Below are 9,655 nucleotides of genomic sequence, written 5' to 3'. Positions count from 1 at the left end.
ACATTTCCAATTGACACGTGTATAATGCATAGTTTTACATGTGTGAAACAGGACAAATATAAGCTCCCATTATTTATTATTATTTTGCACATGAATTCAGGCAAGAGTAACGAATGGGAGGAGGACCTCAGTGATGTAATGTGTTGTGAATTCTCCCTCAAAGTACCATGGATACCTTGAAGACATTACCAGCCTGGGACCACTTCATAAATTGATAGACTTATACATATTTTGGTTCTTATTTTAGGTTTCACTCTAGGTTTGATTTTCATATCTAAAGGAAGGTTTGTAATTCGTCTCGGTTGCAGCAGAGCCTATCTTAATGTTTGTGTGAGGTCGTCTCTGTTAACATGAATGATGCTTAACAACAACACTTTAAACAAAGACTGGGGGCAAATGAAGCCTGCAGACACGCCAACTCCTTGGGCATAAAATACAAGCGGTGTAAAGTTGGTGACATAATCAAAATAATGGATTAGAATTTTTTTTATCTACACTGGTCTGCTCAAACGAGTATCATGCAAGGGGACACGTAGGTCAAACCAATTGATATTTTCTTGTAATAAAATTGAAATGACAATGTTGATAATGAACAACATTGATCCCCTAACGGTGTACCTGGTTGATGTGCAGTACAGCGCATTATGCACATAGCTTCACCGACACTCATAAACTCTCCAACATCAATATGTCAAAGTGCAGCCAGATTACCTAAAGCTCAGGGATAAATCTAGCCATCTCTAAAATGTTGTTGTCTACCAACAGTATCTTTTCCAAGCTATATTCACTTAAATATCCTTCACACAGTGACGGGTACTCTGTGCAGGTGGAAAGGATACGCTTGGTTTAAACACACATTGAAGACACTGGTGAAACCATTGTAGTGAGTGCATATAAAGGAAAAGGCATAATAAACTGTTGTTGTGTGTAAGAGGAATGGCTAGCTTTAATACAGAATGAGAAAACAACTAGAAAAACTGTCTGGAGATACAAATCCCTCAGGGATCCATTACTACTGTCTTTCCAACAGCTTCTCATTACATATTTCTCTTTAAAACTTCCAAATGGTTATATGTACCTTTACAGCGCATGAAGATGGCACTCAAACCCTTCAAATTCAATTTGCTGCAAACCTTGGCACAGTATACACTACCAACAATGACAACCTCAGTGTGTTGATTTCCTTCAAATGTTCTAAGACAGGAGCAATTATTCCAAATCCACATTGATATCATCAGAACAATTTGTTTCAGAGATTTAAATAAGATCATTCAAAACTATATCAGGGATAAAACAACCAACCAAAGAAATACAAATATCCAAACAAAACATAGGGGAAAACAATGCTATTAATAAAATTGATATTTCAAAAAAAGAAATAAGTTCAGAAAAGAAACCAGGCCCTGATTCAGCTGAAGAACCCTGATGGTGAAACTGAAATGCAGTTTAAACAGCAGTTTCACAATAACCTACTAACTCATCAGATTCATTCCACTGAAATGGACATTTCCCAGGGAGCTAGAGGAATTTGTATGGCCTCAAAATGGATCTGCTTAGAGTTCTGGCGAGCGAGACGCCGTTCACACCCCTACTGGAGGAGAGGGACACGTACAGTATGATCTGTGTAATGAATGGGAAAGTCAGAATTCTACTTAGAACGTTGAAAGTCAGGAAAATGTACTGTAGACCTTTTGAGTAAAAATACAAGGGCAAATTGTATCAGACCAAAATCAACAGTGATTTGTCATATAAGGTCATTATGTCTTGAAAGCTGTGAAAGGTTGTTTTCAAGCTACATATATAACATCGTTTTTTCATAACACTGAATCATAACTGGCATACTTCTCTCTTTTGTGATTAAACTACATATATTTCCAGTAAATGTCAAAGTACAGTTTCATCACCATGGAGTCAATGTGTGACAATCCTCTCATTGACAAAGGTTGTTTTATGACATAGTCTACAACAGGTTGTACAGATGTAGGATCCTCATTTGATCACTCTTTTGTTGCTGAGAATTTTCTGCAAAGAAGGAAATGCAAACTTGTAGTGTATTTGAGTTTTAAAAAGTCTTTTAAAGTTTGTAATTTCCACTTTTACATTTCAGAAATGATTATCCCTAACGAAAAATGTATCAACCCCTACAAAAATGTCCATTCATTATAATCCACATAATAATTCAAATTTCCAGTTGCTGCAAGATTACTTTCCTGCTGTAGCAAACTGGCTCAAATTAAGATCCTACATCTGTAAGAACAGCCATTCCTCTTTTATCAACTGAAAACTTATCAGGGGCAATTTATTAATTCCACCTCTATTTCTCCATGTAGTGACATTAAATTAATATATGTTGACCTCAATGCCATTTAGCCTTTTCGTTTTATTTCTGTCAAATTTTATCATGAAAATCACATGCATGTATGCAACAGTAAATGTATACCGTTTATATCAGTTAGGTAGTCTTTGTTGCAGACAGAAAATATTGCAGCAGTCCTCTTTTACAGTTTAGTATTGTAACAAAAAGATGCATCTATAAAATGATTGTGGGTGCCATTTGTTCAAACAGTACTTAACTAGCTAGCTGTTGTACATGTGTCAAAAAGTTTGCAAAAATGTCCTAAACATTTTTTATCCTCACCTTAGAAAAAACAGCTTCTACCAATTTCTTCCAAAATAGTACCATAAATTAACAGTATTTTAATTTCATCTGTAGGATTTGATTATTTAAGTATTGAGTAAATAATTAAAAACAAAAATTGACTGACATAGGATGTCACAGTCTTTGATACCCTGTTTAAAACCATAAGAGTTTCAGTCAGATAGGCCTACAGTAAGAGCTATCAGTCGAAAAACATATCTGCAATAACTAACAACTACTAACTCAACAACAGGGAAAGAAATGAACAATCATATTTAAAATGAAGATAATAAGAAATGTTTTTCTTTCAGTTCTACTCTATGTCCATATCTTTATTTAACAATCATACTCATGTTTTCAACAATGGAAGATTAATAAATACTTTCTCTTGATTCAGGAAGGTTGTCTTGGTAACTTGATAGCTTGATTCCAGTTGCAAACAAAATTATAATAAAAATGTCCTTCGTATGGATAGTGCTTTTATCAAGCACTAATATCCAATTAACCGCTTTTGTCTTGAGTGGGGGAATCCATAGCACTATGTACAGGTTTCTTCATTTCAAACAACAAAGAACATTTGATCCACCTCCATGTCTGAGAGAGAGAGAGAGATATTGAGTACACACACAGCAGGTCGGTCCAGAAAGCATTTCAACTGCAGACTAACAAGAAGGCATCACCTCTCACATATTTCCCTTTGTGTTAAGGCACTAAGGTTTTCCCATTTCATTCTGGAAATCAATCCCAAATATTCCACAGACATTTCAAACTTGCAGGGGTGTGAAGGGGCAAAAAGGCTGTCTCTGTCCAACAGTTGTTAGCTGGGAAGTAGGAAACAGGCCCAGAGCCATCGAGGCACTGAATACTTCCACCCCTCAGCAGCAGGACATCCAGAGACAGAGAGAGAGGCTAGTGCGGTGGGTTCCGTCCCCCAACTCAGGCCAGGGCCATAGGGCACCAGGGCTCCCCTCTGACAGAGCCGGCTACGTCTGCAGACTGGGTGAGGCCCACACGGGTGTAGAGGCCATCCTGGCCTGGGTACTTGACCACGGCAGAGCCACCAGAGCCAGCTGAGCCCTCCACTGGGCCACTCAGTACAGAGGACTGAACCTGGAATAGGACAGAGAGATATTAGTCACAGATTCAGGAGAAATTACTATTATCCAAAGGTTTTCTATAGTCACAGCCAGGGCTTATCAACGATAAAGCTTCATCTGTAACTGCTAAGATGGATATATATACAGTGGATATACTGTATGCAGTGGATGTTCTCATTATTATATAGCATGTATCAAGTGATATAACAGACACATTTAATTAATTAAATGTACTTGTTGGAAGTAGGCCTATAATAGTGTCTTATTTGGAATAAATCAGAGACTACAATGTTTTACAACACAATTCCGAAGAGCATCATCTCTGACAAATGTAGACCGCCTCCCAGAACCCAGTAGAGGCCTTTAAATACCTCTGATGACACTATATACAGTAGATTACACCCCACATACTGTATGAGTCAATACGTACGAATCCAATACTATGAGTCCAATATTATTGCTATTACGAACATATCAGATTAAGGTTTATTACTAGCCTGCCTGTATGTCCTATATTTAAGCAATAAGGCCCGAGGGGGGTGTGGTATATGGTGAATATACCATGTCTGGGTGTGGTATATGGCTAATATACCATGGCTAAGGGCTGTTCTTATGCACTACACTACGCTGAGTGCCTGCATACAGCCCTTAGCCGTGTTATATTAGCCATATACCACAAACCCCCAGGTGCCTTATTGCTTTTATAAACTGGTTACCAATGTAATTAGAGCAGTAAAAATACATGTTTGTCAAACCCATGGTATATGGTCTGCTATACCACGGCTGTCAGCCAATCAGCATTCAGGGATTGAACCAACCAGTTTATAATCGTTTACAATATCCAATCAAAATAATAAATTTGTGCAATAAATAAAACGATGAAGCCTCTTCAACAACGTTTTAGATATGTTTTCGTTTGAAAGGCAACGTGGGTATATTCGACCAAAACCGTTTGACGCTAACTGAGAATTGGCTGAAGAATTTCCTTACACAATTTGTTACACAAGACAGGTGTCAGTTGGCCTGCATGGGACAACATAACGTTAAAACGAGTCCGTTTTTACAATATACGGGGCCCGCCTATCCCACACCTGAATATTATTTTAGGTGTGGGATAGGTTTTAAATCATCTTCTTACCCCTGGCACCTGCGTGTTTGGAGAGCTGTTCTTCGAGTCTTCAGAGTTGGAAGAAGACGTGGACGTCGGAGTCATGGCGACTGAATTACTATTTCCTGTGGTAAAATTATAATTAATTATAAAGAGGACCTCAACAGCGAAGCATTTCAATGAGAGAGAGAAAGACTGTGTGTCGTGAGGTTAAAATAGAGGTTGCTTACCTGAGGATCCCTTTGTTTTGTTCAAAGTTTTAGGTTTTCTTTTCCTCGTCTGAATTCCCTCTTTCTTCATGGCGAGCGGCCGAGGTACCTTCAAAAATATAGAATACATTCATCTTTGTCATGACATTTTTGGGCGGCGTTCTCTGTCTTGTTATTTGGCTAAACGTTTTGTCAATGTCGACCCCCCAAAAAACTCATTTGTAAATTGTCCTTTAAATCTATACCTCATTAACAACTATTATAATTAATTGGACACACTGAATAAACGGATTGTGTTTAATATTGCTCTCGATATTCAGTGGACAATTACGCACGTGCTAGTTACAATACGGCCTGCTAGTCGTCGAACATTACATTTACAAATCAGTGCCAACTTGTGACATAATGTGAAAATTGTGTCTTACTCCATGTAATTTTGTGTAGAGCCCACATGCGTTGCACACCGGTTCTCCCTCTGCGTTTCTGCGCCACAAGGTGGTTGTGCTCGTCTGACAGTTGGCACAGGAGAGGCCGATTCGCCGGGATGATGACTGGGGAAAGGCAATACATAAACAACAATAAACACACGGGTACATAAAGATTAAAAGCTATGATTAAGCAACGGTGAGCTATAAAAGTGAGATGCAGAGATGTCTCAGGTCGAGACTAGGCTACGTGACTAATGGAATCTTTGACTGTGACCCAATCCCTTATAATTAATCACTGTATTTTAAGAGCACGGATTCTCCTCTCTTATGACTATATTTATGTTATCTGCACTAATTTCCTAACAATAATATTGGTCGTATTCATGTCATCCATTTACAGTAACAGACTTATGTACATGAATTTCATTGGCAGAGAGATTGTGAAATCAAGGCATCACTCGTTTGTTAGTGTGCGTAGCCTAATAACTGCGTGATGGCGCTAGGGAAATGTGTCTGAACATTTTTCTTTTTCATATTTCATTAATATATTAACAAGATCATTCTGTCTGTCATATAGGTAATTTAATTTGTTGACCCTGATTAAATTATCTATATGACAGCCAGAATTATCTTGTTAATATATGAATGCTGGCCGAACGGAGGGTACAATAAAATGGTCTTCCATTTTAGCGAATTGTTGGTCAAATAAAATCCCCATTATTTAGAGAGATATAGGGATCTTAGGCGATAACCTTAAGCCATTGTTTTAAATAAATAGACAGGAAATGTAGTGACTAAGTAGTCGCTGAGCATGTATTGCTTACCATCCGCTTCTGTGGTTTAATTAATGGCCGGCTGAGTCCATTCATTTTGCTGTACAGGCCGCAGGCGTTGCAGAGAAAGTGGCCGGTGCCATCTCGTCTCCAGAGCGGCGTGGAGATGGAGCCGCAGTTGACACATTCCCTGCTCTCCCCCAGGTCGTCGAGAATATCTGCGGGAAAACAGACAGGCAAAACACCAATCACTTACATGACACTTCAGAGAGGCGCTTGGGCATAAAAGAGCCGTGATTTTTCGTAGGCTTAATTGAGCACATGTCTATACCTTCAAATATGTAATTGTCTGTTGTAAATTTGTTGGATCCTTTGATGATAGTTCAGCATTATTTTCTTAATGAGGTCTAGTCTAGGCCTATGAATGTGATATTAGGCCTATACATTCAATACACAAGGAGACTGCTCTTTTGTCTCCATTTTAGCTATTTATGGCTGACATATTGGGTTACTTTTATAAACCCCAAACGTTTCGATAGCCTACTAGTTTTCTATGTGCAGTCGGAGGATGTAATCAAAATGTATTTATTTTATTTACGCCAATGAAAATGTCAAAAAATGATATGCCTAGAAGTCGTTATAAAAGTTTTGATATTAGGGATATGCTTAATCTTCAATTCATGTCACAAATGAATTGATAATAGCCTAGTTATAATATCTAACCTAATTAATTTTCTATTCTTAATAGGAAGCAATTTAACGATCTTTACCATTACTATAAAAATGTAGACTTATTTAATCTGTGATAACAATCTCCTTAACTCACTTGAATGTGAACTTATTCGGTCTACTAAACTGTTGTCATCGTAAATGATCATCATATTGCATCACCCAAGCTCTCGTTGCTTTTAAATGTTGTTTAATGGTTATTTGAATTATTGTACATGCGTAAAACGTTGGTAACCAACATTTATTCAATAGATAAAATAAGGTTGTCACATTGAAGTCCATATCATTAATCATCTTTCATCGATAATATTTGGAATAGAAGGCCTACCTCCGTTAGGGCCTCGAATCGTCAAAGGCGCACCTCTGCTTTGTAAAGTGTGCAGCATGGTGTTATCAAACGGTCCTCCGGGCCAAGGCGAGGACAACTGGGATAGCTGCGGTCCAACATACTGGGAGTAGGGGCTGGTGTAGGATCCACTGAGGGGGCGTGAGAGACCGTACTGGTCTCGGCTGCTCACATTCAACGGGTTACTGTAGCCGTTATCCCTGGGAACCCCGTTGTTCATGGGCGGGCTTGGAGGGTAGTGGAAACGGTTGGAGGTATGAGGACTCCCGGTGCTGTAGGAGGGACTCTCCGGAGTAGACTGCGACCAGACTGAATGGCTGGTGACCGCATGGCTGGGCTGAGACGACCCACTGGCTTGCAAATAAGGAAGGCTGGGTATCATGGGTCCCACCCGGGAGCTCGGTACATACACTGGAGAATTGGGGTTGGAGTGCATATAGCCCCCAGAGGGCGAGTCGTACCCCGCCTGGCTCTGGTGGGCCGCCGCGATGGCTAGTGTTTGATACATGTCGCTGGGGTCAACGATAAGGCCCCCCTTGTGGTGCGGGTGCGCTCCACTGGAGATGATGAGTTTATTGCCCTGGTCTAAATCTGTGAACAGAGTGATGTCCTCCGTGTTGTTGTGATGGTGCCCGTGTCCGAACTGAACGTAGGAGTGTAGAGATGATCTGCCTGGCCCCTCCGCGCGCCGGTGTCCCACTGTGTCAATTTGATCACTTGGCAGCGGTGACCTGAGCCCGTCCGAGTCGTGCGCGTGGCTGTCCCTCCTGCCCTGCCCGCCGTGTAAGTAGCTCTGTTCAGCCGGTGACCCTGGGCTGCTGGACACTTCTCGCTTGACCATGGACCAGATGTTTTCGCCCAGGTCCATCCAGGATCACTTTCCATACACCGTAGGACTAGAAAATCGTGAGGGTGTTGTCTGCCCTGGGAATGAGAGAGAAGACATTGTCATCAATATCAAGAAGGCTAAAAGGGCCTATCTTACTGTACATTGTTAACTTAAAACAGGCTCTTGGGCTTCATGCAAATACAATCAGAGTGTAACTACGTCTGGTATCATAAAGGATCTGTAAGGCGAGGCAATCAAATCGTATTACAATCTCTACTATTTTTACAAGAGATTTGTGCCAAAGAGTTAGCCTACATTTTAATGACATAATATACATAAACCATGGTATTACCTTTCAAGCGATACTAATGATTTGCAAGAAACATGTCCTCCCCATGATAATAATATCATATCATGGCTTACCCTCTGAGAAACTACGCAACACAAACCTAACATTGCCCTTGATGTGGGGCTTGGTTTCATTTTGAAACGTGTTGGCTTAATTTTGAGAACACGACACAAAATTATAGCCTGGCTAAAGGCTACTTAACCCACACGACTCGATCCTCTCTATGAAAACTATATGATGGGTATGGACTTCTAGGCAATATATTTTTGGTAATAGCGCCTAAGGGATTAATCCATTAGACATATAACCACTGCGCGCGCTCTGACCGGAGGAGTTGAATCTCTCCGTGTCAAAACCCTGTCCTCCCCTCTCGAGATATAGCCTCTTCATAATTACAAAAAAACACACACCGTTACAGATAGGAAACAAAACGCAATTTGTCTTTGGCGCAAAAAGATAACCGCTTGATAAGACGCATAACAGATAAGACCCAATAGGCACGGTAATCGAGACAAAACAATTTAGGTTCTGCGCAGCTGGCACCAGGAGCCCGAGCACTGAAACCAGATGTTTAACCAGATGTTTAACCAAGACTGGACTGAAAAATATAAAACAGAACAGGAGAGGAGCGAATATTCACCACATACCTACTAGTTCTGTGCCATCCGTCGCTCGTTGAAGTTTCCAATAGTGTGTGGGTCGTAGCTGGTCTCGGGGAACATAGGAATGAAAGTGTTACTGCGCTCGTGATGAGGTTTTTAGAGAGGAGGCGCTTCTCGAGGCTGTAGTTGAAATCTGAGGGCGTTCTCTGATTGGATTTCAGTTGAGTAAACAGATCAACTCAATGGGGGTGCTCTAGTCTTTGAAATATTTGATGATGTCTAAAACTGTAAATGCAATCAATTCGACGTTTTAAAGTAGTTTATGGACTTTTTCTGTTTAAATAAAATCGACATATTCAAACAGTATATTCAGGGAAATATTCAGAGAAAAGCTAGTTTGGCAGTGCACTTGGGTTTACTTACAAAATATTTAAATAACTATTATAATAAGTGCATTTTATTTAGAGAAAAAAATCGGGATTTTTCATCATTGACGTCAAGCCTGTTTTCAAAGGATATTGTGGAAAAATAGTTAATTGTTATAATG

At 39.9% G+C, this 9,655-nt stretch overlaps 1 protein-coding gene across 2 annotated transcripts; it reads right to left on the bottom strand.

Moving 5' to 3' along the window:
• Positions 1-2,156: 2,156 nt before the first annotated feature.
• Positions 2,157-9,260, bottom strand: LOC115157220 (GATA-binding factor 6-B). 2 transcript variants are annotated; one of them, XM_029705289.1, is made up of 7 exons: positions 9,154-9,260; positions 7,311-8,252; positions 6,305-6,471; positions 5,478-5,603; positions 5,074-5,161; positions 4,874-4,968; positions 2,157-3,748 (listed from the first exon to the last, which is right to left on the bottom strand). In XM_029705289.1, the coding sequence occupies exons 2-7, from the start codon at positions 8,194-8,196 to the stop codon at positions 3,575-3,577; spliced, it is 1,536 nt and encodes a 511-aa protein (XP_029561149.1). In that variant the 5' UTR covers positions 8,197-8,252; positions 9,154-9,260; the 3' UTR covers positions 2,157-3,574. The 2 variants fall into 2 exon arrangements, with proteins under 2 accessions (XP_029561149.1, XP_029561150.1); XM_029705290.1 differs by having other exon boundaries at positions 9,158-9,257.
• Positions 9,261-9,655: the final 395 nt, after the last annotated feature.

Source organism: Salmo trutta, chromosome 21 (genome assembly GCF_901001165.1).
Source record: "Salmo trutta chromosome 21, fSalTru1.1, whole genome shotgun sequence".
Taxonomy (NCBI): domain Eukaryota; kingdom Metazoa; phylum Chordata; class Actinopteri; order Salmoniformes; family Salmonidae; genus Salmo; species Salmo trutta.
The sequence above is the reverse complement of the archived record's forward strand: the minus strand, read 5'-3'. Positions and strand labels throughout refer to the sequence as shown.

Coding starts and splice junctions, on each gene's coding strand:
- LOC115157220 (XM_029705289.1), bottom strand. CDS start 8,196: ATGGACCTGGGCGAAAACATCTGGTCCATGGTCAAGCGAGAAGTGTCC. Junction 5,604..6,304: donor TTAAACCACAGAAGCGGATG/GTAAGCAATACA, acceptor GCCTTTCCCCAG/TCATCATCCCGGCGAATCGG. Junction 4,969..5,073: donor CAAAACAAAGGGATCCTCAG/GTAAGCAACCTC, acceptor ATTTTACCACAG/GAAATAGTAATTCAGTCGCC.